This window comes from Camelus dromedarius, chromosome 17 (assembly GCF_036321535.1).
Source record: "Camelus dromedarius isolate mCamDro1 chromosome 17, mCamDro1.pat, whole genome shotgun sequence".
NCBI lineage: Eukaryota > Metazoa > Chordata > Mammalia > Artiodactyla > Camelidae > Camelus > Camelus dromedarius.
In genome coordinates this window covers 177,601-204,496 of record NC_087452.1, presented here as the reverse complement: position 1 = coordinate 204,496, position 26,896 = coordinate 177,601, and the positions used below count along the sequence as shown (strand labels likewise).

At 58.7% G+C, this 26,896-nt stretch overlaps 1 protein-coding gene across 2 annotated transcripts in view; it reads right to left on the bottom strand.

The window, feature by feature from the left end:
- Positions 1 to 26,896, bottom strand: part of ALDH1L1 (aldehyde dehydrogenase 1 family member L1) — a 47,327-nt gene that overhangs the window by 11,347 nt on the left and 9,084 nt on the right. For both annotated transcript variants that reach the window (XM_031471095.2, XM_031471096.2), the window contains exons 6-16: positions 26,469 to 26,558; positions 25,154 to 25,291; positions 23,069 to 23,194; positions 20,551 to 20,642; positions 15,430 to 15,577; positions 14,151 to 14,270; positions 12,921 to 13,048; positions 10,486 to 10,636; positions 9,539 to 9,609; positions 7,197 to 7,302; positions 5,916 to 6,003 (exon numbers count right to left, since the gene is read on the bottom strand). In XM_031471095.2, coding sequence (XP_031326955.2) covers positions 5,916 to 6,003; positions 7,197 to 7,302; positions 9,539 to 9,609; positions 10,486 to 10,636; positions 12,921 to 13,048; positions 14,151 to 14,270; positions 15,430 to 15,577; positions 20,551 to 20,642; positions 23,069 to 23,194; positions 25,154 to 25,291; positions 26,469 to 26,558 — 1,258 coding nt within the window. The remainder of the gene's footprint in view (positions 1 to 5,915; positions 6,004 to 7,196; positions 7,303 to 9,538; positions 9,610 to 10,485; positions 10,637 to 12,920; positions 13,049 to 14,150; positions 14,271 to 15,429; positions 15,578 to 20,550; positions 20,643 to 23,068; positions 23,195 to 25,153; positions 25,292 to 26,468; positions 26,559 to 26,896) is intronic.

Here is a 26,896-nt window from a genome sequence, read left to right as displayed (position 1 = left end):
ATGGCCCACACCCCACACCCCAGGGCCCACACCTCATGGCCCACACCCCACACCCCAGGGCCCACACCTCACGGCCCACACCCCACACCCCAGGGCCCACACCTCATGGCCCACACCCCACACCCCAGGGCCCACACCTCACGGCCCACACCCCAGGGCCCACACCCCACACTCCAGGGCTCATACCTCATGGCCCATACCCCACGGCCCACACCCCACACCCCACACCCCAGGGCTCATACCTCACAGCCCAGACCCCTCGGCCCACACCCCACACCCCAGGGCCCACACCCCACGGTCCACACCCCACGGCCCGCAACCCATGGCCTACAGCTCACAGCCCATGGCCCACGGCCCACAGCCCACACCAGGCCTCCTCGGATCGCACCCTGAATGTATTGAATTCCTATTCATTTCCCAACCTCCTTCTTTTTTCTTAAAATTGAGTTATAGCCAATTTACAGTTATAGTCAGTTTACAGTGTTGTGTCAGTTTCTGGCATACGGCACAATCCTTCAGTCAAACATGAACATATATATATTCGTTTTCATATTCGTTTTCACTTTGAAGTACTAAAAGACGTTGGATATATTTCCCCTTGCTGTACAGTATAACCTGTTTATCTATCCTGGTCTCCTTCTTGGTACGACTTCAGGGTCACCTCTCCTCAGACCTCCCGACATCCCTCCCTCTTCCACCTGTCTCCTCTCCGCCTCTCCCCTCTCCTTCTCTGTCTGTCTGTTTCCATTCCCTTTGCTCGCACTTTCCTCACCCAGAATCTTCAGTGCTCAGCGGCTCTGGCTCCTTCCTGGGCCCTCCCCTCTCCTGGGCTCTCCTCAGTGGCCTCACCCTGGCTCGCCCCTTCAGTGCCACCTTCAGGCACATCACCCTCCACACCTGTCTCTCAACAGGCTTCCCTGGACCCAGACCCAGGTGTCATTCCTCGGCCTGCTCCGCGGTTCCACTTTGGCATCTTACAGACTCTCAAATTCTGCAGATTGGAAGCCAAACCCTTGAGCTTCCGCAGACCCGCTCCTGCTCCGTGCTCTCCGTGTCCGGTGCAGCCAGCTGCCCAAGCTCCCTCCCTGCCCAGTAATCACCCAGGCCCGGCCCTGGGCCGCGCCACCCGCTGCCCCCGCCTCAGGCCCGGGAGCTCCTGTGCCGGAGGGGCTGCAGTGGGACACTGGCCTTCTTTCTACAGGTGAAGCTCCATAAGGATTCTGGTACTGACTCCACTCCCCATTCCTGCTTTAAAAAGTACTGTTTTGGGGAGAAAGTATTTGCAAAAGATCTATCTGATGATGGGCTATTATCCGCAACACACAAAGGACTCAATGATAAGAAAACAAACAGTCCAACTAAAAATGGGCAAAGGCACACTGCCCAAGGCAATGCAGATTCACTGCACTGCGGTCCCTATCAAATTACCAATGACGTGCTTCACAGAACCAGAATAAAATCTTTCAAAATTTGTGTGGAAACACGAAAGACGTCAAATAGCCAAAACAGTCTTGAAAAAGAAGAATGGAGCTGGGGGAATCGTGCTCTCTGACTTCAGAACACACTACAGAGCTGCATTAATCAAAACAGTATGGTACTGGCACAGAAACAGAAGACTTAAATAGACATCTCTCCAAAGAAGACACCCAGGTGGCCAATAAGTGCTCAATACCGTTAGTTATCAGAGAAACGCAAATCAAAACTACAATGAGGAGTCACCTCACACCAGTCAGAATGGCCATCATTCAAAAGTCCACAAAAGACAAATGCTGGAGAGGCTGTGGGGAAAAGGGAACCCTCCCACACTGCTGGTGGGAATGTAAACTGGTGCAGCCACTATGGAAAACAGTGTGGAGATTCCTCAAAAAACTAAAAATAGACTTACCCTATGATCCAGCAGTCCCACTCCTGGGCATATATCTGGAGGGAACTCTAATTTGAAAAGACACCTGCACCCCAGTGTTCATAATAGCACTACTTACAACAGCCAGCACACGGTAACAATCTAAGTGTCTATTCACAGATGACTGGATAGAGAAGCTGTGGTATATTTATACAATGGACTACTACTCAGCGATAAAAAAGAATGAAATAATGCCATTTGCAGCATCATGGATGGACCTAGAGATTGTCATATTAAGTGAAGTAAGTCCAACAGAGAAAGACAAGTATCATATGATATCACTTATAAATAGAATTTTTTAAAAAATGATATAAATTTTATTTACAAAGCAAAAATAGCCTCATGGACATAGAAAACAAACTATGGCTATCACAGGAGAAAGGGCAGAGAGGGATAAATGAGGAGAAAAAGACCTGAAAAGACGTCTCACCAAAGAAGATACACAGATGGCAAAGTAAGCAAATGGAAGGCGCTCAACATCATGTACTGTCAGAACAATTTAAACTAAAGCAATAATGAGGCACCACTACACACCTGTCAGAAAGGCCAAAATCAGGAACACTAACACTCAAAGTGCTGGTGAGGACGTGGAGCCGCGGGAACTCCCATCCGTGCTGACAGGGGTGCAGGACGGTGCAGTCACTTTGGAAGACAGCTGGGCAGTTTCTTACAAAACTGAACATACGCTAACCATAGGATCCTGCAATCCTGCTCCTTGGCATTTACCCAAAGGAGTCAGAAACTTTTGTCTACGTCAAAGCCTGCACACGGATGTTTATAGTAGCTTTATTCATAATTGCCAGAAGTTGGAAGCAACCAAGACGTCCTTCAGTAGGTGATGGATAAATAAACTGAGGTCCGTGCTATCTGGCACCACAAAGAAATGAGCTATAGAGTCTCGGAAAGACAGGGAGGAACCTTAGATGCATGTTACTGAGTGAAAGGGCCGATCTGAAAAGGCGACAAATGCTATGATCATAACTTAATGACATTCTGGAAAAGGCAAAACTCTGGACAGTTGGGAGATCAGTGGCTGCCAGGAGCTGGTTGGGGGAGGGGTGACCAGGATTTGTCCTCCTCCACGGAGGACCTGGGGCAGTGAACTCTTCCACCTGCTACTACAGTGTGGGATACATGTTACTTCAAGTTTGTCACGGAATGTCCCACCCCAAGGGTGAGCACGAATGTAAACCGTGGACTCCGGGTGACAGCTGTGACAGATGTGGGACGCTGTGAGGGAGGCTCTGGATGTAGGGGGGCGGGGCAGGTAGGGGACGTGTAGACTTGCCACCCGACTTTTCTGTGACCTAAACCTCTCCAAGAAAGCCAAATAATAACAACGAGTCACCGTTCTGGGCAACCCAAGGAGTATTTACAAGAAGGCATCGTACACCAGGCCACAAGGAATTCTCCTTTTCAGAAAGCAGAGTTTTTGTGGGCTCTTCTGGGTGGGACTGTGCCCCACTCAGGTCCACACACTGACACCCTAAGACCCGGAAGCACAGCCTGCAGGTGATCTGGGGACAGGGCAGGCCGTGCTGGACGAGGGCAAAGTGCTCTGACAGAAGGGGACGTCTGGACACACACTCAGGAAGGTGCAGGCCAGGGCGCTGCTCTCCGCGCCGGAAGAGGCCCCTGGAGGGAGCACGGCCCTGGGACGCCGCGACCCAGAACTGCTGGGCACCCCGCTGGCCCGGGGCACTGTGCCAACTGCCACACAGGCTGTGTTCTCTGACCACAACATGATAAAACTGGAAATATGGGGACAGAATTCTAGGGGAAAACGCCTGAAAAATAAAAACTCTCTTTACTCACTAGTCAGAGAGGATATCAAAATTGCAATGACATATTATTTAAGAATAATAAACACATGAACACAACGTGTCCTAGAAGTGTGAGGTGAGAGTCACCTCTGAAGGCCAGCACGGAGCCCGGTCCACAGCTTCCCAGGGAAATGGCCACAGCTGCTGAAGCCATGAAGCAGCAACCATTCAAAGCCTCTGGAGATTTTCTTAGAGGCAGGGAGCAAACGAAGAGACATTTATCCAGCAGCGTCTATGGTACCTGAACCGCTCTCCCCGCCAGCTGCCCAGGCGGGTGTGGTCGGGAATGCGGGCCGGGGTGTGGCCTCTTGGGGGGCAGCAGCTGTCCTCATGTTCTCCAACCTTGAGCTCCAGGGGCTAGATTCACGTGAGTAAGGCCCACCTGCCCCCCATGCAGCGAGGGCTCTGCCCCAGGTGCAGCGGGCTGAGGCTCCCGGGACCTCATCCCCCTGGCCGCAGCTCCTCCACGGGGCCAGCGCCTCAGGCAGTGGCTCAGAGATTCTGGCCAGTGGGAGAGGTTTTCTATGGCAGAGAGCTCCCAATCACTCCCCAAAGGGACTGACTTTATTTGAAACTGTGTGAGGGAGTTCCATCCTGAGGACATTCTAAAAACAATAGAGGCTTTTGGGTGAACAGTTAAGAGGAGGCTGGCAGCCCCATGACAGCAGTAAAGTAAACCACAGGCCAGCTAGTTTAGCAGTGAGAACCGGTGGGGGGGCCCCTCCACGTAAGAGCAAACCTCAAGGGCTGGCCCTGGAAACTGTCCTCGCAAAGGGGCCTGGGTATAATCAGGCCAAGCTGTGGAGCAGTTTGGCCCCAGGGCACTGCTGAAGCAATATAGCAGCCAGCCCGCAGTCTGGGGCCGAACAGCTGGTGTGGCAACAGAGAGACGCGGAGAGGAGAGGACAGCCTCCACAGCTGCCCTCGTGGGGACGGGCGGGGCACAGCCTCACTGGGAAGGAGGCGGCACTAAACAAGCGAGGAAATGGTGAGAACACACTCCGGAGAGGGGACAGGGGACCAGACCAGAGCTGGTATAATTATTACCTAAAATATAACTTCTTAACAAAAAAAAATCAAGAGGTATGCGAAGAAACTGCAAAACATGACCCATCGCAGAAGGGAAAAAGCAGGCGACACAGACTGGCCTCGAGGGCCCAGGCGTCACACTGCCAGACAGAGGCCCCAGGCAGCCACGACAGGCGCGTGCAAGGGACTGAACCAAACCACACCTGACGGCAGCCACGCTAGCGTCTCAGCAGACGGTGCCACTGCACACGAATGAGAAGAGAACAAGGAGACAGCAGCACAGCCGGAGTGAGAGCTCAGCGGGGCTCAAAAGCAGACTTGAGCAAGAGGAAGAGCAGTCAGCGAACTCGAAGGTGGCTGGAGATGACGCACCCGGAAGACCAGAGAGAAACAGGACGAGGGAAGCGCGGAGCGGGCAGCGGGAGGGCCAGAGGGGACGGGCAGCGGCTGGGGCTTCCCAAGTCTGCTGAGACCGTGCCTCTGTCGCCCAAGAGGCTGCGTGAACCCCACCAAAGCAGCCACCACGAGGCCATGGCCCTGGTGCCAGAGTGAAAACACTGGGACACAAGGACCAAGGAAGCTGAAGGCAGCAAGAGAAAATGACTCGTGAACAAGGGGCCAATGAGACCCACAGCCGACTTCTTAGAAACAGAGAAGGCCAGCGGGCAGTGGGGTGGTGATCAAAACGTGGAGGACATGCCTGTCGCCAGGAGCCTCACGTTCCGCAACACGGCCCTTCAAAAAATAAAGGCGAAATAAAACATTTCCAGTTAGACGAAAACTTAAGATAATCTGTTGCTAGACCCACCTACTGGAAATACTAAAGGAAGTTCTTCAAGCTGAAGACAAATGACCCAGACAGTAATTCAAACCCACAGAAATTAGGAAGGACACCAGTAAAGGTGACGACACAGTAACAGAAGTTGGGGTAAATGCGGATTTCCTCTTCCTTCTTAGCTGGTAACTGCCCCGCTGTGTAGCCGGTCCAGAGCACATACACACGTACAGAAGGCATAAAGCACCCAGGGAGGCGTCTGAAAGCTAAGCCGTTCCAGGCTTGGGTCTCCCCCACCACGGGAGGGTCTCCTCGGCCCCGCCCGCCTGGGCACACCACGCAGCAGGCCCTGTTCTGACCGGGTGCCCCCGTCCGTGGCCCTTACCAGATCCTGGCAGGATGTTGATTACGCCCTTGGGGATGCCAGCCTTCAAGGTCAGCTCTGCAAACTTCAAGGCTGTGAGTGGGGTCACCTGAGGAGGCAGGAAAGGAGGTTGGGTCAGGTGGGGCTGGGAAGGGGGCTCTGCCTTCGTCAGCTAGCAGCCAGGAGAGCAGGCAGGGGCAGGCTGTGTCCGCCTCAGCGCAAGGTGGGGCTGGGAGCACGCCCTCCTCCTGCCAGGGCTCCAGCCAGCACCCAGGCCAGGGTCCCCCTCCACCCTCATTCCTCCTTCACTTAGTGCACCAAGCCCTCAGGGCGTCCGATTCGGGCCTGCCGAGCAGGGCTTCGTCCTCAGAGGCTGCTGGGAGCACCTCTCCTGAGCCACCGTCAGAACCACCGGCCTCGCGGAAGCACCTCGGCGCCCCGGCAGTGCCCGGTGCCGCGCGTCCCGTCCCGCACCTCTTCTGGGCGGGGGTCGCTTCCCTCCCCTGGGTCTGTGGTCTGCGCGCCACCCACCACCCGGCTCGGGCTGCGAGCTGAGTCTGTGCAGTGCTCAGACCTCGCCGGGGGCTGGGTGACGGCCGCCCTGGGACAAGGGCTTTGACCTGTCAGCAGCCCCCCACCCCCGGAGGGAGAGGTTAAGGGCCGCCTCGGGGGTCACTGTGATGTCCGAGCAAGCAAACGCGCAGAAATTACTACGCGGTTGGTCTCGCTGTTGAGGTGCTTGAGGAGGGCCTGGCTTGGGTGAAACTCCAAGTGTCAGGAACCCTTTGTTGGGTTTACCCTGCTAACGCCCTTGGGGCCAAAGTGCCCCAAGAGAGCTGAGGGAGGGGGACCCCTGGGAGCGTGGCCAGCACCCAGTCTTCAGTTCCTAACTGGACTCCCCAGAGTGCAGGCGAGGCTCTAGGGGTGTCTTCCCACGCGGGGCCCTGACGTCCCCCCTCTGGGCCCCGGTCGTGTGGCTTCCCTGACAGGGGCCCATGGGACAGACACAGGGGCTTCCCCAAGATGTCTGGTCTCTGAAGCACCAGCTTTGACAGGAGATACTCCGGGCTGTCCCAGACCCCGAGCCCAGGGCCCACACGGGGCACCGAGGAGGCTTCTGCTCCCGAATCCGGATGTCTGGTGTCTGTGGAGAAATCCCTGACCGCTCACCAAGCCCCACAAGCACAGCCTGGCGCCGGCCCTCAAGGTGCAGAGAACACCAGGTGCCGATGGCCGTCCCCTCCCTTGCGGGGGGCCTCCCTCACGCCAGCCCACGGCCCCCCGGGATGCGCCCACACCCACCTGGGCCGGCTTGATGACTACGGTGTTCCCAGCGGCCAGGCAGGCGGCGGTCTTCCAGGAGAGCATCATCAGGGGGTAGTTCCAAGGGATGACGATGCCACAGACCCTGCCACACAGGGGCAGCCCTCGTCTCCCCACACGGCCTGGCCCCACGTGCACCCGCCACTGCCCCCTCTCTCGGGCCTGACGCCCGCTCTAGGTCCAGGCTCCTGCCGTCCCTGGCCTGACGGCAGGATGTCCAATCTGGCTGCAGCCCCCCTTCCCTGTACAGTTTCTGATGGGACCGGGACTGGGAGGCAGTCCAGGGTCAGTTTGGTAGGGGCAGCACCAGGAGACGGGGAGGTGACAGCAGACCGACACGGTGAGACCAGGCAGGGCCAGGAGGACACGGGGGAGGGTCAGGGTCACAGGGTGGTTGGGGAAGATACGGGGGGAGGTCAGGTGTTGTATGGGTGGGCCAAGAGGATGTGGGAGTGGGTCAAGGGTCACATGTGCATGGGGGTAAGGGTCCTCCTGGGAATCAGGACAGGGGTCAGTCCCATGGAGACGAGAAGGGTGCAGCCTGGAAGCCCTGGCAAAGCCTGTTTCACATGAAGAGATGTGTCCAGTGTTGGTGCTGCCCCTCGGTCCCAGGGAAAGCCGCTGGCTGGGTAGTGTCTCCACGGAGGAGCCCCCACCTCCCAGACACCCGTGCTCCCTGCAGGCATGGCCCTGCCCCTCACGACCTGCCCTTCATGTCACACAGACCAGCTGGTCCCCAGGAGCCCAGCACGGGCCAATGACTTGTTTCATCACCACCACCATCATCATCACAGAACGCTTCCCCAAAGCCGACTGCTTCGCTGACCCCAGGCACGGAGGAGCGTGTGCAGTGACTAAGGGCGGGACGGTGAGGGCCACAGGGCAGGGGCCAGTGAGGGCCTGGGGGTCCGCAGACCATCCTGGGAGTGATGGGCTGTCTGAAGGGTTGGGAAGCCGGCTCCCACAACACACACACCCGGCAGACCCAGAGAACAAGGTGGCGGAGGGAGCTGGGCAGGTGTCCCCAGGAAGTGGGAGAGGTTGCCAGAGAGGAAGAAGTGGGCCGGCCAAGGGGGCTCCAAAGAAGAAAACGCGGCAGAGACATCCGCCATCGTGGCAGAGTGGTGCCCCCAGGTCCCTATGCTGAAGTCCTACCCCCAGGGCCCCAGAACGTGGCCTTATTTAGAAATAGGGTTGTCCCGGGTGTCATTAGTTAAGATGAGGCCTCACTGGGGGTGGGGGCATCTGACCCCACGTGGCTGCCATCCTTCTAGAAGACAGACCGCGGAGGGAGAGGCCACGTGCTCCAAGGCACAGGGCCCGAGCACCAGAGGCCAGGGGAGTGGCCTCAGGCACCAACTCCGGACACCACGTGTTGTCTGGGACTCCTGCCCCAGATGGCGAGACATGGAGGTCGACCGCGGAGTTGTGCGGTCTGAGCCTCCCAGGCCACGGAGCATTGCCCCGGCAAACCCACACCTGCCAGGCCTCGCAGGACACCAGGCAGGGTCAGTGTGCTCAGTCTGACAGGATGGACGCTGGTGGGCGGCGGGAGGCTCAGTGACCCCCAGAGACCCCCATGACTGGGCCCAAGGGTGGGGCTTAGTGTACCTGCTCCACACTCCTGACCCCTTGGCTGGGCGGCTCTTTGCTGAGGGGCCCTGCAGCCCCCATGTCCTGACCCTGTGTCCTGACCCCTGTGTCTCCTTCAGCGTCTGTGTCTGCGTGTTGACCCTGAGCCCTGCCATCCCCCAGGTGCCTGTCCACACCCGCATCAGCGAGCCCCACACTGGGCCCTGTGGGCAAGGACACTGTGTTCTGCAGTCACCGCCGGTCGCCCTGTGCTGGGTGGGCCCGCTGCCCCCGCGGGCCTTTGGGCATCGGACGGTGAGAGGAGGCCGCGTGCTTCGGGTTTAGAATCCCTTCCCAGACCTAGTCTTTCTGTGTTGATGGCACAACTCCTCCTAGTGCTGAGGGCCTGTCTCTCCGCGGGAGTTCTGCCTGCCGTGCAGAGTTCCTCACCCTTACGGACACAGATCCTTATACGCTTCACATAAACCTTAGGGGGGTCCTGTTTCCTCCCAGGACTCTGACTGATGAAAGGTTATGCTAGAGGCTGAATAAATCTACGGCCACAGGGCCGTCACGTGGCACCTGGACGCGAGGGCAGCATGCCCATCAGTTTTGGTCTCTGCTGCATCTCCAGCACCTGGAACGTCGGGAAGGTGGTAGCCGGCAGACAAACAGCTGTTTGATAAGCTCACGGAGGGGCCGTCTGAGCCCCTGCGCACCCTGTGCGAAAGTGCCCAGCGTGGACTCACCCGATGGGCTCCCTCTTGGTCAGGGTCAGGTTCCGGTTGGGTCTGGCCTGGTTGATGGGGATGGTGGAGCCCTGAAAGAAGTGGGGGCTTCAGTGGGAGGGGCTCCGGCCCCTCAGCAACCCTGTGCGGGGGCCCAGAGAGGCAGGGGCTGTGTCCTGATGCCCCCGGCTTGTGTACAACACGGACACCTGAGGGGTTCAGAGCGGGCAGAGCAGGCAGACGTGGGGGCCAGGTGCGGAGCCTGGCAGTGTCCTCAGATGGGAAGCAGGTCCTGAACAGATAGGGCCTTGTGAGGCTGTGCTGGCCCAGGAGGCCCTGGGATGCAGCAGCGAATGGGGAGGGGGCACCAGGCAGCCCACTCATCCTTACGCCCACTCCCCAGCCCCGTGGAGAGGAGGGGGCTGAGAAGCCCTAACCGGGCAGAGACACTGTGTGCCGTGGCCGTGGGTCTCCCTGGGGACAGGCTGACGCATCACTGCCCGCAGCAGGCAAGCCTCCAGTCATGGCCCCAAGGCGATGCCCCGACTCCTGGGACCCAGGCGTGGTGGGCTGTCCCTGCAGGGACATGGTGCGGCACAGGTAGCCTTAGGATGAGGAGATGGTGCGGGTGGGCCTGGCATCACCACGGGAACCCCAGCCTAGTTAGTGGGAGAAGAGGGATGGCGGGAGGTGGACGGGAGCAGAGGGCCAGGGCGAGGACGAGACAGAGGCCTGCAGCAGCCCTGGCCGCAGCCGGCAGGGACCGAGCTTCAGCCCTGCCCCGCAGGCCCTCGTGAGAACAGTGTGGGGCCCGGCTGAGCCCAATCGCCTTCCCACCTGCAGAAGTGGACCTAATAAACGGTGTGGTTTCAAGCCAGGAGGTTGTGGTGGCTGGTTCTGTTCTGTAGCAGGTGGAGTGGAGCGCGGCCCTCGGGGTCCCTGCCGCCCACCCGCCGCAGGAGCCGCACCTGGATCTTGTCACACCAGCCAGCAAAGTAGCGGAAGGTCTGGATGGACATGCCCACGTGGGTCTTCAGGGCCAGCGTGTAGACAGCGCCTGCATCCAGGGCCTCGATGGTGGCCAGCTCCTCCTGGTGCTGCTCCATGAGCTCCGCCAGCCTGGCGAGGGTCAGTGGGCTCGGGCCAGGCACAGATCTGCCTGCCCACCACTTGGGGCCCTGCCCTGCATCCCCAACTCTGCCCTGCTCAGAGGTGCTGACCTCTGTGTCCTCCTCTGTGACATGGGGCAGCAGTGCATCCTTGGCTGCATGGGTGTCAGGGTGAGGCCCTCTGTCCCTCTCTCCTTCCTCCCTGAGATGCCAATGGCTCCACTGCTTTCTAACCCTCACACACCTTCCCAGTAACACTTCCTGTCTATGACCAGGAGGCCACTGACCAGGAGGCTGCCTTCTCTGTCTCTGGGCAGCCGCAGCCAGGGGAATGTGTGCCGGGCTTCAAGCACCAAGCACTCGGGGCTGACTGTCACCAGGGATGCGGTGGGAGGATGACGGGAGGGGGTGTGCGGGGGCAGGTGCTTCTGCACAGCCTCCTGGAGTCTGAGCCAGGCCCAGCCGCTCTCCGTGGTCCTGGCCGGTCACTGCTGTGGGCGGCCTGGGAGGTGGAACGGGGTCCCCCTCCCTGATGTGAGGGCCTCAGGCATCAGGGGCAGGTGGAGATACAGATCTTGCACACGAGGACAGAGGCCGGCTGACCCACTCCTTCCCACACACGGCCACCAGCACGGCCCGGACACTCCGGGTCTGCTCCTGTCCTGCCTGCACCTCCAGGACCCCGCCGCTGCCCCCCACACTCAGGCCTCAGCCCTGGCCCTGAGCCCTTTTCCTCCTGGGGCCACGGTGCCCATGGCCTCCCCTGCGCCCCCACATCGGCCTCACCCTGGTGCTCAGGAAAGTTAGCCTCCCGCCTGGGGCCCTTAGGAGCTGAGCTGTGTGCTGTGTGCTGGCTGCTCTCCCGTTTCCCGTCCCAGCCTCCTTCAGCCCCTGACTCAACGTCACACCATCTGGGAAGCTGACCCTGACCCCCCACCCCAGACTGACACGCCTCCCTGCAGTGTCCTGAGCGCCCCCCACCTCTCTTTAGACCTCGCCCACTGTCAGACGCTCACCGGGATGAGTGTCTACCACAAAGGCAAAGAAAGCACCTGTTCCCCCTTGCTGAACCAGGGGCACCCTGCGGCCATTTCTCTGGGGAGTCCTGCCCCCCTCCTCCACAGGGGCTGGGAGGCTGCCTGGGGCAGGGACCGGAGCCCTTGGGCCCTAGATGTCTGTCCACTCAGTTGCCAAGTCACCTCCCCTGAGGTCCTTGTGCCCAATGTGGCTATCACGACACGTGCCACCTGACGGCAGCAGAGTGTCTCTGGGGAAGGATGAGGTCCCTGCTCCAGGGCCAGGCTCACACCACCGGCCCAGGTGCCCAGAATCTCCAGGGGCTCAGGTCTCCAGCCAATGCCTTCCTAAAACTGATGGCTCTCCAAGGGGTTTGAAACTACCTTGAGCTGTGCCCCAAACACCCCATCTCTATTCTGCTTTGCAACCATGCAAGCCCCTCCCTCTGGCTCCCTGTGTGGGGCTGCCTTGGCCTTTCTGGTCTGGAATAGAAACAAAAGGCCTCTGACTACAAGGCCACGGTGGGAGCTCTCCCACCAGATGACATGCTCGGGCCACAGCAGGACTGGACCCCCTGCCTGGCGCCCCAGACTCAGAGACAGAAGCAGTTTCCTGAAACCAGCTCACAGGCTTTCCGACACGGCGCAGTGCATCAGGCTGGCAGCCTCCCACCTGGGAACATCATCCCACTCCCTGGGGGCACCCGCCCCTCCCTGACAGGACCACTGGTTCCAGGCCTCACTCCCATTCTGTGGTCATCAGCCAGAGCAGCCCTGAGTCCTTCCCTGGACTTTTGATGGGACCAAGGGGAGAGGGCCCCCTTCCACCCTGGTTTAAACAAAAAGGGAACGTGAGACCAGGGATTCTGGAAGCCACGCTGAGCAAGGACAGGCAGAGAAGGATCGCCCAGCCTGCCTAACGGGCTTCTGTGGACAGGGCCCCAGCCAGCCCCGGGAATGGCTGTGCCCATCCGGGCTGGCCCAGGACCAGACCTTACCCTTGCCAGCCTGCGGCCTCTCCAAAGCCCAGCCTCCCTTTGTGCCTCCTCATCTCTGCCCACACTGTTCCCTCCCCCGGGACATCTCTCCCCTGAAGCCATCCGTGTCCGGAAATCCCTCCTGCCTCTCAGGCCACTTCCTCCGAGAAGCATTTTCTGAGCCTCAGGCCTTGGCAGCACTGCTGTCCGGACCCACCTCTTCCCATCAGGACCCAAGCACCCAGCCCCACCCTGAGCTGAAGGTGCTGGTGGCCGACAGGTGGGTGGGGGTGGGGCTCACCGGTACAGGAGGCGGCCCCGGTCCCGCGCGCTGATCTTCCCCCACAGTCCGTTCTCAAAGGCATCCTTTGCAGCGGCCACTGCCTTGTCCACGTCGCTGACCTGGGCCAGGGACACCTGGCAGATGACCTGTGGTGGAGCAGAGCTGTGAAGCCCTCCCTGGAGTCGGGGCACATACACACCACCCTCACCTGCTCCCTGGCCAACTGTGGGGCTCGGAGGAGTCAGTCGGCCAACAGGAGGGCGGGTGCGGGAGGGTCTGCACAGAGAGGGAAGGTGGGGCCTTCAGGAAGGTCTGTGTGTCTGTCCCAAGGGCCTTCTCTTTACTCCCCACTGACCCCAAATAGGGAGACAGACTCAGGTTGCAGTGGCAAGGCCGAGGTCAGCTTAGTGTTTTGAAATCAAGAGCAGAGACTCACAATTGTAGTGAGTCCGGTGGAGGGGAGTGGGGGTGGGGCTTACATCCTAAGTAAAACAGGTGTGTGGACCAGCCCGCCCCCCCATTCAGGGCCCTGAGGGTGCCCACCTGCATGTCAGCACAGGCCCCACGCCTCCTGCCACCTGGCCTCAGCCAAAGGGAAGCGGGCGGGAGATGGGCGTACGAGGGCTGAGGCCAGTGCCTCCTTGCGGGTCTCCACAGGTAGGCTGCGCCCTCTCCGCCGGCCCCAGCGCCAGGCAGCCCTGTCCACACAGCCTCCCGCCCGGGGTTCCCAGAACAGGCCTTAAGGTGGTGACAGCCCCATGTTCCTGCCAGAGGGCACCTGTCTGTGTCCACACAGCCTCGCAGCACTCTTTTAAACCCCCCGTGACCGACTTTGGGTCCCTGCTTTCTGCAGCTGCTCTCGGACAGGACAGGACAGGACAGGACAGGACAGGAACCCCACTGTGCACCTGTAGGTGTGTCTGAGGTGTGAATGTGACAACGCAGAGCATGTGCCCCCCTGACCTAGGAGGGTGACAGCCAAGGAGTCTGACAAACCCGGGATTCGAGGGAGGCCCTCCTGATGGCGGGGCCCCGTGGGGGCTGTTGTTGAAGTACCGGGGGAGGAAGGCCTCCATTTCCTCCTTGGGGGGTTTTAACTCAGCTCTGGACCCTTAGAGTCCTCCTGCCTCCCCAGCCCCTCCCCACCGCATCGTCCCCCTGCGTCCTGTAGGAAGGCTGGGACCTGGAGACCAGGGTTGGGGGTGTGGATGGAGAGGAGCGTTGGGGGTGGGCTGGGCCTGCACTCACACTTCCATCTGTCGGGTTGATGGTCTCATAGGTCTTGGCGCCCTCGGCGTCCACAAATGCGCCCCCAATGAAGAGCTGGTGCGGCATTCGGAGGGTCAGCTTGTTCACTGCCTTTTCCACCTGGGGAGGAAGGGCCGCAGGCCTGAGCTGCAGTGTGGAGGCCTTGCAGACGGGCGGCAGTGATGGGCTCGTGCCCACCAGAGACACAGGAGCCCCTCGCCCCCGACACGCACAGCCAAGGGCCCTGCTTCCCAGGGAGTGACTGTGCGGGCAGAGCTTCAGGATCAGAAGAGGTAACGGGCACAGACGCTGCGGCCCAACTGCCCAGCGGGAGCTGCGGCCCTGCCACTCGCTACCCGCTGACCTGAGACCCCCACGCGGGGAGCACCAGTGGGTGGATTGGGCTGTGGCCACCAGGCACGACACAGCCACTCACCTCCTTCCGGGCTTTCCACTCCATGAGAATGTGGAGCCCTCCCGCTTCAGCGGTCATTCACCCAGTATCCCAAGGCCCACCTGGGGTCCACCCTGGTCTCCTGCACTGTCTTCATCAGCTTTTGTTCCAAACTGCCATCCAAACAAACTACCACAAAGCTACTTCCCATGGGAGCTGGTAGCTACCAAGACACCTTAGGGATGACTTTTCAAGAGTTTCTTTTAAAAACGGATTTGAGTGGCTTCCTCATGCTTCATGTGAACAAGCTAAAAGCTCGGGATCATCTGTTTCCCTTACTGGGAAACATTCCCAGCTCCTCTCTCTCCCTCCACTGACCTCCCCACATCTCTTTTGTTTCACCCAAAGGACTTTAATGCAGGTGACTGCACAGGTGAAGCCACGAGTCGACCCAGAGGTTGACAAGAACAGGAAGCACTGCCACGGCTGACGGGGACAGAGGGGGCAGTGGTGGGCCAGACCCGGGGCCAGGGCCACTGGGGTGCAGGACGAGCTGCAGAGCAGGAAGCACAGGGGAGACGCAGCACCAGGAGCAAAGCCCGCAGAGGAGGAGGGCGGGGGAGGCGCACACTGTTAACAGTCTCTCCTCATGTCCTGTCTCCCATCTCAGGAGAGTGTCCCCGGTGCACTGAGCCCTGGACACCAGTTTCCTCTGATGAGTTCGCCCTCCTGCCAGGCGTCTTCAGGCTACCCCATTACTGAGGGGGGCTTGGCTCACTGAGGGTGGGCTCTGGGGTCCAGGTGTCCCCCTGTGTCACTGTGGATCTGCAGATGTGGGATTGAGGGGCTGCAGCCCGTGCCCGCGGGGAGGAGGCCAGGACTCACGTAGTCGATGACACATTCGCCCTCCTTGTCGTCCCCCCGCAGCTTCCGCACCAGCAGCTGGATGAAGTCCCCGAAGGTGGTTGCCATGTAAACGTCTTCGTTTTCCAGTTCCAGGCCATCACACAGCTCCTTCACTTCCTCAACCAGCCTGGGGGAGAAGGTGGGAAGGGGGCGTGAGGAGGCCTGGCAGGCCCGAAGCACAGGGGTCATCGAGAACCAGGTTAAGGCTCTGCTTTCAAGCTGACTCCACCATCTACTACTGTGTGACCCTGGACAAGTAACCAGCTACTCTGAGCCTTTGTTTCTCTGCCCGTAAAACTGGAATAAACATGGCTCCTCGACTAACTTCTGATGAGTAAATGAGACAATGATATTTAATAGAAGATAATAATATTTAATAGAAGATTAAATATTAGTAGAATTATATTTAATAATAATAATATTTAATGGAAGATTAATAATAATCATTGAAAGACACTGTGAAAGCGAAAAGATAAGCCGCAGATTGAGAGAAAATAGTTCCAAATCACACATCTGATAAAACACTTGTTTTTAGAATATAGAAATAACTCTGAAACTCAATACTAAGGGAGAAGTCCAAGTAAAAACGGACAAAAGATGAACAGATGCTTCAGCGAAGGAGAATGGATGGAAAATGAGCACGTGACAGGATGCTCCGTCGCCCGGTCGGAGAATGGCTTCGTGGATTTAGATTTAGAGCCTGGCTGCACCAGCTGCTGGGGGACACTCGTACACGCCGCAGGGACTGTAAGATGGTGCTCTGGAAACCACTTTGGAAAGCGGTTTGGCAATTTCCTAAAAATCAAACATGAACTTCCCGACACCCTTAGGTATTCACCCAAGAGAAATAAACACCTACGACTGGACCCCAAAAAATGGTGAGCTCCAAAAACCCAGCCCTCTACCTGAACAGCTGCTGAACTGCCAAGACCTGTCCAGACCAGATGCTCCGGAGCTCGAGAGTCTGGCGGAATGCGTGCAGCTCCCGGGGGTGGGGGGTGGTGGTGAAGAGACTGGTGTCTGGTGGCAACGTCCAGCCTTTCCGTCTCCGAGCAGGAGGCAGTGGCGGCAGCTTGCGGGAGCTGGGGCGGCCGTCAGGACTTGTCTGAGCCCCAGGACCCCGCTTTTCATCCCCCAGGAGCCGCGGAAGGGCTGGCCGCCATCCTTCCGACCCAACAGGCTGAAGCAGCTTCTGTAGTATTTTCCCCCCTTTGGGATCCAGATGCTTACGAAAATCCTGGCTGGGCCACTGGCTGGCCACAGAGGTAACAGAAGGGGAACGCCAATGACTGCACGCGACAAGGAATGCACACTGGGCGAAGAAAAGTTCGGAGAAGTCACAGTTGGATGGCTCCAACCCTCAACAAGCAAGATTTAGCAAAACCTCCAAGGAGTGAGAGGGTCAGACTCTCAGCACTGCCACAACGAACACTCAAAATGTCCAGTTTTGAGCAAAAAAATTGCAAAACATACAAAGAAACAGGCCTATTTACAGGAAAAAGGAATTTGAAAGAAGTCATCCCTGAGGAAGACCAGGTACCGGGATTACAAGGCCAAGATGTTAGAGCAACTGTCCTAAAGGAAACCACGGATGAGGAAGGAGAGGAGACCAGCAAGATGACTTACGGAAAACAGAGAGCATCAACAAAGAGAGAAACTATGCTAGCAAAGCAAACAGCTGCTCAGGCCGACAACGGAGTCTGCGCAGTGAGGAGCCCCGCGGACTCAGGAGCGGGTCTGAGCCAGCAGAGGAGACGGCAGGAACGTGACACCATCCAGCACCAGGATCAGAGGAGAGTGGCCAGCAGGACCTCACAGCTACATCAGCACGCACTGCAGCAGGTCCAGGGGAGCAGGGAAGAACGGGGCAGGAAAAATACTTGAAGAAAAAATGCCCCAGCATTTCCAAATCTGAGGAAACACATGGGTGGATATACACATTTAAGAAGCTGAATGAAGCTCCAAGCAGAATAAACTCAAAGAGGATCACACCAAGACACGTTACAGCCAGCCTGACGCATCCCAGGGACAAAGGAGTCTGGAAGGTAGCAAGAGAGAGACCCAGCAAATGCAAAGGATCTGCAATAGGTCAAAGGCCAGGTTTCCTTAAAAACCATGGAAGCCTGAAGGCAGTGGGATAACGTATTTAAAGTCTTGAAAGGAAAAAAATGTCAACCAAGAATTCTATGTGCGCAGAACTACCTTTCAGGAATGAAGGAGAAAATAAGACATTTTCAGACAAACAAAAGCAAAGGGAGTTCATTGCTAGTACACTTGCCCTAAAGGGCTTCCTTCAGGCTGAGACGAAAGGACAGCGAACCTGAAAGCCTTAAGGACAAAGTAAAGGACACTGGTAAAGGCAAGAATGCAGGTGAACAGGAAAGTCAGCGTCATGGGACTTCTGGTAAGGTTTGCAGCTTCTCCCTTTCCCTATGTTACTTAATACGCAAATGCATAAAACGGTCATTTGAAATCTGTATCAACGGGAATTCAATACAAAGATGTCACCTGTGACAGTAACAACAACATCAAGGGTGGGATGCAGATGTAAGGGTTAGAGTGTTTGCATAGGACTGAAACCAAGTCGATATTATTTAAGCCACAGCGTGGTTAAGTTAAAGACGTCTATCGTCATCTCCAAGGTAATTAAGAAATGGCTAAAAAAGAGACAGCAAGCAAAGCGGTACACTACCAAAAAGGGGCAGTAACAGAGAAGCTGGGGAACAAAAACACATAAAAGACACACAGAAAACAGACAGACAAACAGCAGAGGCAGGTCCTTCGGCAGTGATCTGGCTAAATGGAAACGGACTGAACTCTCCTGTCGAAACAGACTGCAACACTGGATAGACGGCAGTATTCACCCGTGTGCTGCAGGAGACTCACTGCAGGTGGAAGCACACACAGTCTGCAAGTGACAGGACAGTAGCCCAGAGAGCCAGGGAGCCACACTCACGTTCGACAAATCAGGCCTTAAGTCAAAAACGGCCACGAGAAATGAAGGACACTGCCTAGCGGTAAAAGGGCCAGTTCCCCGGGGAGATGGAACAGCTCACACTCGTGCACCAGCAGCAGACCCCCTAAATACACGCCACAGACACACAGAACTGACGGGAGAGACAGCGTCACAGGGAAGTGGGGCATTTCAACGCCCACTGTCAATCATGCACGGAATACCCGAGGGGAAGGCTGGCAAGCAGAGGACTTAGCTGTTGACAGAAATATCAGACTATTCCACCCAGCAGCAGCGGAACACAGAGTCTTCCAAGGGCAGGTGACATGTTAGGTCACAAAACAGGGCTCAGCAAGTTCAAGGAGACTGGAACACCGCGCGTCCTTTCTGCCCACAATGGTAGACACCAGAAATCAAAGCTGGAAGAAAACTGAACCCACAAAAATGTGTATATTAAAACAACACACCCCTGCACGACCAACGGGTCAAAGAAATCAAAGGGAATCAAAAAACGCCTTGAAACAAATGAATATGGGAACATAACATACCACAACTTACGGGAACAGCAAAAGCAGCCCCTAGAGGGAAGCGTTTGGCGACAAATGTCTGCGTGAAGAAAAAGCCTCACGTTAAGCCACATCATTCCACCCCTCAAGGAACTAAAACAAGAAGGAAAAACCAAGCCCAGAGGCAGCAGGAGAAAGGAAATGACCAAGATCAGGGTCGAAAGAAGCAAAATAGAGACCAGGAGCAGGAAACGATAGAAAAGAGCAACGCAACTATGAGCGGGATTTTGAAAAGATAAAAAAAATAGACAAATCTTTAGCCAGGCAAGAGAAAGCAGAGAAGTCAAACCAAACAAAGCAGATGACGCAGGAGACATCAGAACTGACGCCACGCTGATGGAAGGACCTCAAGGGTCTACGGTGAGCAACTGCACATCAACAAAGCGAACGACCGAGAAGAGACGGGCAGAGTCCCAGGAACGTGCGCCTGCCAGACTGAAGCGCGAGGAAGCACGAGCCTGACGGACCGACATCGGGTAAAGGGATGACAGCAGTGACCAAACGCCTCCCGGCAGGCGGCCTCCCTGCCAGGTCCCACCAGCCACTCAAAACAGCGAACCAAGCCCTCTCACACTCTTCCGGAACCTGAAGCAGGGGGGACACTCCCAAACTCCTTTTCCGCAGCCAGCGTCACCGGTACCTCAGCCAGATGATGACACTCCAAGCAGAAAAGCTACCAGCCAGCAGCCCTGGTGCTCGGAGGCGCAAAGCCCTCCCTCCCTCTGCAGACCAGAGCCTGCCGCTGGGAGAGGCCAGGTGGCCTGGTCTGCGGTGGGGGGCTGTCCACGGAGGGGGGGGAGGGCGCTGGCTGGGGAGGGGCAGAAGGCCCCCCGGGGTGGGGGGCGGCGTCCACACCGTGAGCAAGGCGCAGCTTGTGCGAGGCACGTCGCGCGTCGCACGATGTGCATGTTACACGTATGCTGTAGCGCGCGCGGGCTACACGCGTCAGACCCAAGCCCACCAAGCTGCTCTCTTAAGACCCATGCGCTCCTTTACGCATAAAGTTATGCCTCAAGTTTAAAAAGACTTGCAGTCGTGACTCCCTGCCCGCCCCTGCCCAGACTGAGGGGCCCCTTGAGGTTAGACCACCTGCCCGGGCCGCCCTGCCTGCTTCCTCCCCAACCCACCCTGGCTTTCACGGGCATTGGGCTGGTGGCCGTTTAAAACAGCCGCACATTCTCTGGTCTTCCTCCCGGGACAGGCGGGTCTCAGCCCCAACCTTGTCCGTGACACTGGGTGGGCTGGTGACACTGAGACCACAGGACCATGGGCCACAGCTACTTGCTTGCTGGCCTCGCACTTGCAGGGCTGTGAGCCGCCACCTAGACGTCCAAGGCCCAGAGCAGCCACTCTGGGGCTGTGACACACGCACTGAGAAGCCAGCTCCGGGCTGGGGGGTGGGGACGGACACCCCTGCCCAGCTGTCCCAGCTCCTGCCACCCACTCGAGGTGGCCCTGAGGTCAGCACAGGCGAGTCCTTTCTGGCTCCCTGACCCACATGATCCAAGAAAATAACAAACAGTTCTGGGGTGACTTCTGACCCAGAGACTCCTGGGACAGGACCCCCACTCCTGGTCTTACCTCACAACGTCCACCGACGCGGCCCCCGACTTGAAGAAATCAGTGGAATCTTCCACCTCCAGGATGCTTGGGAGAATGCGTTTCCAGGCACCCTGGAAAGCACGTGCGGTGAGAACATGGCTCCTGGGGGACGGGGGCAGGAGGGAGCAGCTCCGGGGAGCGTGCCTACCACCCGGCGCCAGGCTGGCTTTGTCCGCTCCACAGGCCGGACGTGCTGGGGTGACCGCCTCCCTGGGGAAGCAGGAGCCCAGCTGCCCTCCTGCCCACCTCACCTGCCCACTTCTCCTGCCCACCTCACCCTGATGCCAGCCCCTCGGGGGCCCCACACCAGTGCAGGGGTGGCGGGAGGGCTGGACGTACTGGGGTGCAGGGCCAGCTGCTCCCAAGCCCCCTCTTGCTGGCCCCGTTGGGTGCGTCATCTGGTTTGGGGGGTCCCCAGTGGGACACTGGTGTGTGGCTGCCGTCACATGGCAGACAGCACAGCAGGGATGGTTCGTGAATGCACAAGCCCTTGGGTAGGGACCTGACGGGACACCCGCTCTCTGGGCAGCTCCCAGCCAAGCCTCTCAGAACAGGAGGTGGGAGGGCCCCGACTCTGGCTGGGCGGCAGGCTGTGGCTGGTCACTGCCTTGAATGGAGGGTGGGCAAGACCCGACCGGAAACAGCCCCCAGGGACCCCCAGCCGGACCTCTCCCGGCCTCTCTCGGGAAGCTGTCCTGGATTTGGCTGCTCCCACCTCCCTGTCACCGGCCACCCCTGCCCCCAGTGACCGCCTTCTCTCTGGGCCTGTGCTCAGGCCCTCACCCACTGGTGACATGCTACCTGGAACCCCCAGCTCATGCTAACATCCTGGGCATCCCTCAGGGCCGACTGCCACGTCCCCTCTTCCCCAAACCTTCACTGACGCTCTGCTGGCAGGCTGCCCTCCTAAGCCTTGTTCGGCCTGGGGCCACCGGCCGCCGCTGGCGTGTGGGCACTCTGTGCACAGTCCATCTAGGAGGGGTGGGAACTGAGAGGCCACACAGCCTCGTCTAGATCCCAGCTCGGGCCAACAAGCCAGCAGGTGCAGGCGGCCTGCTGGGCCTCAGTTTCCTCATCTGGGCAAAGGGCTGGCGGCAGCCTTGGGAGGCTCCCCGCGTGAGAAAGGCAGAGCGCGTGGGTGCAGCAGCTCCTGGAACCACAGAGCCCCGCACGGCCCCTGCTCCACGTTCAGAGTAACCCCGACACTCTGGGAGCATCTGCTTTTCCTGTGACTGTCAGGCTCCCGGTCAACATTTACTGAGGCCCTAGCAAGTGCCGCCAAGCTGTCATTTTCAGACGTGTCCCTCCCTCTGCCACCCGGCGTCCTCCACAAACACACAGCCGCATCCACCCCGAGGGCCGCTCGGCTGTAAGAAGTCTGTCCAGCCGCCCTGAAACCCCAGGCCGGCATGGGCCAGGGCCAGAGCAATTGCTCCAAGAACAGTTTTTGAATAAATAGGCTGTTTTTTTTTCCAACAGACATTCAGAACGTTCAGCCTTCACCTTGGAAGTGCTCGGTGTCCTGGGCTCCTCCCGCACCTTGCTGGCAGCCCTGCCCTGCTCTTGTCTTCCACACCTTCACCACCACCGCCGCCACCATCGCGGCTCCCCGACGCTCGGGGCCTCGGCATTTTCTGTGCCTTCTGTCTCCAAGGACGTTATCTCTCTACTCAGGTCTTGGCTCAGACCAACCCCCGGCCCCTCCTGTAGTTGGCCCCTCACTCCCGACACTGCCTCCCAGCACGCCTCCTGCCTGAAGATACTTTATTCACGCGCTTGGTTGCTCACTCGTCCCCATGAGGGGCACGCAGGACAGCAGGGACAGTGCCCCCGTCACACCCCTTGTGTCTGCGTGCACATCTTAGAGAAGCAACACACGGCTGGATGACTGAGAGGCTGAAAACCCACCCGATGCCCTCTGGGTAATCCGGCTGCATGTCATCCAAACCACGGCTTCCGGGGGAGCGGGGTGGGGAGGGCGGGGAGGGGCGGGAGCAGCTCTGGGCAGGGCGCTGCCTGGCCTCCAGGTGGGGGAGGCTGAGCCTCAGACGGGGGTGTGCTGTCCCGAGTCACACGGGCAAGCGGGCCTAGAGTCCAGATCGACCAACTATGGCACCTGAGCAGGGGACCATGCAGGGTCTCCCTCTGGGGAAGCCTTTCCAGAAGGTTCCAGGGCACAGGCTCTCTCGGAGGGCCGTGGGCTTGGCACCTGACTCCCTTGGCTATTCCAGGGGCTCCTGTTCCATCGGCCCACTGATGACAGCAAGTCCCCAGAAGAGGCAGGCCCAGCTGGTCAAACCCCAGGGCCCCAGTGGCAGGGGAAGGAGGGGCCGGGGACACCAGGAAGCCCCAACACAGGACAGAACCGACAGTGTGCCTGGGGTCGGCACATCTACCCCCAGAGGGTGTGCACAGCCTGACCCCAGGGAGTGCAGTTTGCAAACATGTGTGCAGTGCACCACCTGCCCAACCAGACGGGAGCCTGCAGGGGTCTCACCCGCACGGCCTCCGCAGTGACCAGCTCCTCCTCCGTCAGCTCCAGGGCGCTGCTGTCTGCCCCCTTGAAGAAGTGTGAGGCTGGGATCATCCTGCCGTCCTCCAGCTGGACGTTCTTCACCAGCAGCTGTAAAGGAAGGCTGTCACAGCACCTGCACTGCCTCGTGGGGGCCCTGCTCAGCCCGGTCCCCAGCCGGAGCCCTGGGGAGTGAAGAGGAGACGCAACCAGGCGGAGGGGCCGCCGCTCTCGGGGTGCATCCAGCTCGCGCCCCCTGCCGGCCACCCCACCACACGCTCACTTCTCAAAAGCGCAGAGGTTTTATTATTTCTGTAAAGCTGTTGCCTGCTCACTAGACAGAAGTATTTCAAGTGCTGTTTTGAAAATCAATGCAGAAAACAACGAACTGTCCAACAGCCCAGCGTCTAAAATCCCGTGAACACCGGTGCAGGTCAGATGCCCCTCTGGGCGCAGAGGTGGGCAGGGGAGCGGGTGAGCTCACGGCAGAGGACGTGTCTGTCGGATCAGACTGGTCTATGAGGACCGTACACCTGTACATGCCCGAAGGAATGGAAGCCTTGTCCCTGGCTGCCTTGCAAAGAGGGCCTGGAGCTAAAGCCCAGCCAGGCCTACAGGGAAGTTCCTGGAAGGTGCCTCAACCACAGGTCTCTGCCAAGGCTTCCTCTTGCACTTTGCTGTCCCTGTGGATATCGGGGCGGAGACGGTCCCAGCCCCTCCTGGCCAGAGACGTCACCTTCCAGCTGCTGCAAGCCTGGGCTAGTGGTCCACACCTGCCCTCTCCTCCCTGACTGCGGCTGGCGGACCAGCACCACCAGGCAGAGAGGCCCAGGAGCCACGCCTCGCTGCCCAGCGTGAGGACGCGGGAGCACAACCAGCAGGCCCAGTTCACCGCAGAGCCCGCCCTGGGACCAGATCGAGGCCGCACTGCTCCAGACCCTTGTCTTGGCTCAGTCACCCTGCGCCGCAGCCTGCCTCCCTCGACAGCTCACACGCACAACTCCCGTCTCGGACGCTGCTCCCAGAACCTGAGCCAACTGCACCAGCAACCGTGAATTGAAACCTGAAATACCCGATCACCTCCTCGGGGAGGCCCGCGGACGCAGAGCGCGGCGGGGCGGGCACCCAGCGTGAGCTCGCACCATCTCTGCAGAGCTGCTCCACGTCCCCCTGGCCTGTACACACCCACGCCGCCCAGGGCTCGACATCCACAATGAAGCTCCCCAAAGTACTCGAAGACCCCTGCCTGGCCCTTCTTCCCTGCCCCAGTACCCTCAGGTCCAGACCTGCCCGACCACTGCACGCAGAGAGCAGCAGCGGTAGCGTCACGGCCAGCAGTGGAGCTCAGAGCCCTGGGGCGACGGCCTGAATTCCAGCTCTGCCACGGACCAGCCCGTGTGATGCTGGACAGGTTATTTAAATCATTTTGCTTCAGTTTTCTGCTCAGTAATGTGGGTGTAATATTAATACACATCTCATATAGCTGTTGGGAAAACTAAATTTCATGCCTCAAATTGTTTTAAAACAGTGCCTGGCGTGCAGGCACTCCACAAATCATCGCAGCTATCTGAGTTGCATTTGGCTAACGCGAATCACAGCACGTTACACTTCTCTGGGGGGCGGGGAATGAGGTTTGTTTATTTATTTATTTAATGGAGGTGCTGGGGATTGAACCCAGGAGCTCATGCATGCTAAGCATGCACTCTACCACTGAGCATGTTATGTGCCCAGCATGGCTCCAGGGGTTTTCACTACGGCTTCCTTGTTTGAAGAGAAGGAAACCAAGGCACAGGTCAAACACCTGGACCATCTGCTGGACTAAAACCAGATCCCGCGTTCAGGGCTCCTGGGAGAGGGTCTCTCCCCGACTCTGACACCCAGCTTGTGGGGGACACATGGTCAGGCAGAGCCAGGGGCCGGCCTCCCAGGACAGGGAAGTTAAGCCGTGCTCGGGGGCAAGGGTGGAGTCTCCCATCCTGAAGCCTGTGGTCCCCTTTGCCCGCTTTCTCCAGAACAGCCGGAGTAGGCCTGAGCCTACAGTATGACAGTGACCCACGGCAGCACCATTACCATTTGGTCATCGTTCCCGAAGAGGATGAGTCCCGCTTTGGTGACTACCCCTGGACGACGAGCTCCCGGGATGGGCAAATCTTCTCCCTCCGGCACCAGGCCTGCAGTGTTCAGCGTTGAGTTGAAAAATGTCAGCTTCTGTTAAGGGCAGGAAAGCCAGCAGACGGAGGATGAGCGGCCCGGCTGTGCGGACCGGGCAGGGCTGTGTGGGGCTGGGGGCACAGGCCGGGGCCAGGGCCGCCACCTTGTGGGGCCTCAGGAGGCCCCGTGACTCCTCACACTGCCTTGGGGCTTGGACCCAGGGGGACAAACTGGCAGAAAGTCTACGTGGGCATCACAGAGCGAGACACTGCCCTGGGGAAGCCGCTGAGCCCCGGCCACTTTGCAAAGGTTCTTGTTGCGGTGAGGGCAGCAGAGGGACCTTGGACGGTCTGGGCAGTCAGCCGTGAGCAGGGGTTTGGACACCCTGGGCTTTGTGGAGGAGAGGGCTGCCTTAGACGTGGGTGGCCGTAGGCCCTCTGCTCACGGTCCCACCAGCCCCGATGCCTCTTGAGAGTCCGTGAGCCCCAGGTCCCCTTCTCAGCATCTAACCTGCCCGCTACCCTGGCCCGACCATGCCGCCCCTCCCCCTGGGATGAAGCTGGAGTTAGAGCTGGGCCTGGGGTCTCCGAGTGCTGCTAAAATCAAACCCCAGTGGAGACCAGCCTTGAAAGCCCCCCGAGCAGACAAGGCCAGTTCAGCGACAAGCAGAACTTGGTTTGGCCCATTTCACAAGACAAGCAGGACTAACCTGACCTCAGTCACTTCTCGCTCATGTCTCCGGAAACCGTAAGCAAACTTTAAACTGTTCCTCAAAATCGATACACAGTAGCCACTAGCTGACCCCCTGTCATGTAAGAAAACTCTGACGTTCTAGCCAGCTCCCACCTCCCCACCACTCAGCAGACCAGGAGCCTCACCTGGAGCCTGGCTCGAGGGCTCCTGCTTCCTGCACCGCCTCTCTGGTGTGTGCACGACACATTTCTGCTAAGTGCCACTTCAGTGACTCGTTAGTCTTACTTCTGCTGTTTCCGAACTTTTGACAGAGCCCAGGGGTGAGACTCAAAGTATGTTACACCCAGCACAGCTCCACCCCAGAGCTGCTGCCGGGTCTGGAGGCCTGGAGGCCTGGAGCCATGCTGTGCGCGGGGCTGGGGGACCTGGGGCACCTGGGCAGGGTTGGGGGTCTGAACAATGGCTGTTTACCATTTCATTCAAACATAGTTCACAGTTTTACAGCCGGGAGCTCGGCCCACCCGACCACGCAGGGACATACCTGCCCACCGGCCTCCGTCCAGGCGCCCGGCACCTTGTCGTTCCCACGGATCCAGTTATGTATGGCCTCTGCTGGCTGGTCCCAGTTGATCTGTGGGGCAGGATGTGTGTGCTCAGTGGTCGCTCCCGGCTCCCTGACCATCTGGGCAACACCTCTGGCCTCCCCTCAGGCCCTGAGGATCCCCTGACAATGGGTGGAGCCCTGGGGAAGGGCTGGGAAGTCTGGCTTCCTCTTGACTCTACTCTGAGTCCCAGAGCTGGGCTGGGCTTCTCCCTGGAACCTGGCTCTGAGTGTGCTCGAAGCCTCAGTCTTCCCCCGTGATGTAAACTTCAGTATGGTTTGGGGAAGACAACGTTCTGTTAAGATGGCCAAGGCCCAATTCAAAGTGCAGGCTACCCCATGGGCCCCCGGCAGCTCCTCCTCCCCTT